This window comes from Corvus brachyrhynchos, unplaced genomic scaffold (genome assembly GCF_000691975.1).
Source record: "Corvus brachyrhynchos isolate BGI_N302 unplaced genomic scaffold, ASM69197v1 scaffold26, whole genome shotgun sequence".
NCBI lineage: Eukaryota > Metazoa > Chordata > Aves > Passeriformes > Corvidae > Corvus > Corvus brachyrhynchos.
The window spans coordinates 4,757,277-4,758,563 of NW_008239324.1; the positions used below are offsets into that span (position 1 = coordinate 4,757,277).

Consider the following 1,287-nt stretch of genomic DNA (forward strand, 5'->3'; position numbering starts at 1 on the left):
TGCCAGCCTTCGAGAAGAGCTGCCAGTCCATGTTCCAGCAAATCAATGACACCTTCAAGCAGGGCACACAGGAATGTGAGTAGGTTTTCTTCTTTAGCTCCTCTCTGCTCTATTTGCATTAGTGGCTGACAATACGTTGGCCTTACGTTTTTGCCTTTCAGAGTTTCACTGGTGAGTGTTTAACCTTTTAGCCCATCCGTGTGTATTGTTTCATACTTGGGAAGCAGAAGTGGGTTGGGTTTTGTGGGTGGTGCTTTAAGAGCAGAGATTCATCTCTGGTCTTTGTAGCCCATAGCAAAACACTCAGCTGTGTTCTGGGAATCTGTGACTTTATCTATTGAGCAGGAGAGCCCAGCTGCAGGATTATCCCGTCCTGGTGTCAGGAACATGATGAGTGGGGAGTGTAGCAGTCCTGCAGCTAGGCCCTTCTCTCAGAGGTGTAATGGATTGGAGAAAGTTTAGAGAAGGGTGCCAGGATGACCAGAGATTCAATAGTGGCTGAATAGTGTGTACATATTCAGGCTGAAATAGAGTATACTCTTGAGTGAGGAAAAATGTACACTGATGCACTTGGGAAGATCATTCCTGTTCTCAGGCTTGGAGTGGGGGGGGCTGGACAGATATTACTCTGCAGAACTGGTTTCTGAGAGGGCTGAATGTGGCCAGTGCTAGCACAGTGACTTCTGTTGGCCATAGATTTGCAGGGTGTCTCCAACTGCTGTTTATTTTGCACCCTTCCTCTTCCTCACAAGTCTCCCACAAATACAAGATCTTACATTCTTCTCCCTTTTGATCAGGCCACTTCATAAGATATTTTAAAATACAGATTTTAAATCTTTGCAGACATGATTTCTTTTTTGTCAGAAATGTTCCCCCTCTTTCTTCATTAGCATTGAACTAATGCAGATCGCAGTTCACACTATGTATGAAATAAAACACCCTCACTGCTGCCTTCACCTCCCCTGAACAAGGAGTGCCTGTAGAAGTCTGTTGTAGGAGAACTGGTGGGTTTGTTGCTATGCTGTGTGATCCTGTGTGATGGGGAGACTGGAAGCTGGGTTTCTAGTTTAATATAATGCAGCCCAAACAAAGCTTGTGCTTCTACTCTCTCCTGTGTTCATACACAGGCTCAGCAATTGCTTCTGCTGGAGAATATGTAGAACCTGGCAGTTGGATTTCTGCCCTGATCATCTCCACAGGTACAGATGGCACAAACATCTCCCTCTCTGCTTGTTGCAGATATCCAGCAGCTGGAGGCTCACTTGAAGAACAAGAAGGGAAGAGAGC

At 45.7% G+C, this 1,287-nt stretch overlaps 1 protein-coding gene across 1 annotated transcript in view; it reads left to right on the forward strand.

The window, feature by feature from the left end:
* The window catches only part of EDC4 (enhancer of mRNA decapping 4), a 29,614-nt gene that overhangs the window by 23,641 nt on the left and 4,686 nt on the right, over nt 1-1,287 (forward strand). Inside the window, 3 exon segments of the mRNA XM_017740881.1 lie at nt 1-75; nt 1,240-1,284; nt 1,287. The exon segment at nt 1,287 is cut by the window's right edge and continues 126 nt beyond it. Coding sequence (XP_017596370.1) covers nt 1-75; nt 1,240-1,284; nt 1,287 — 121 coding nt within the window.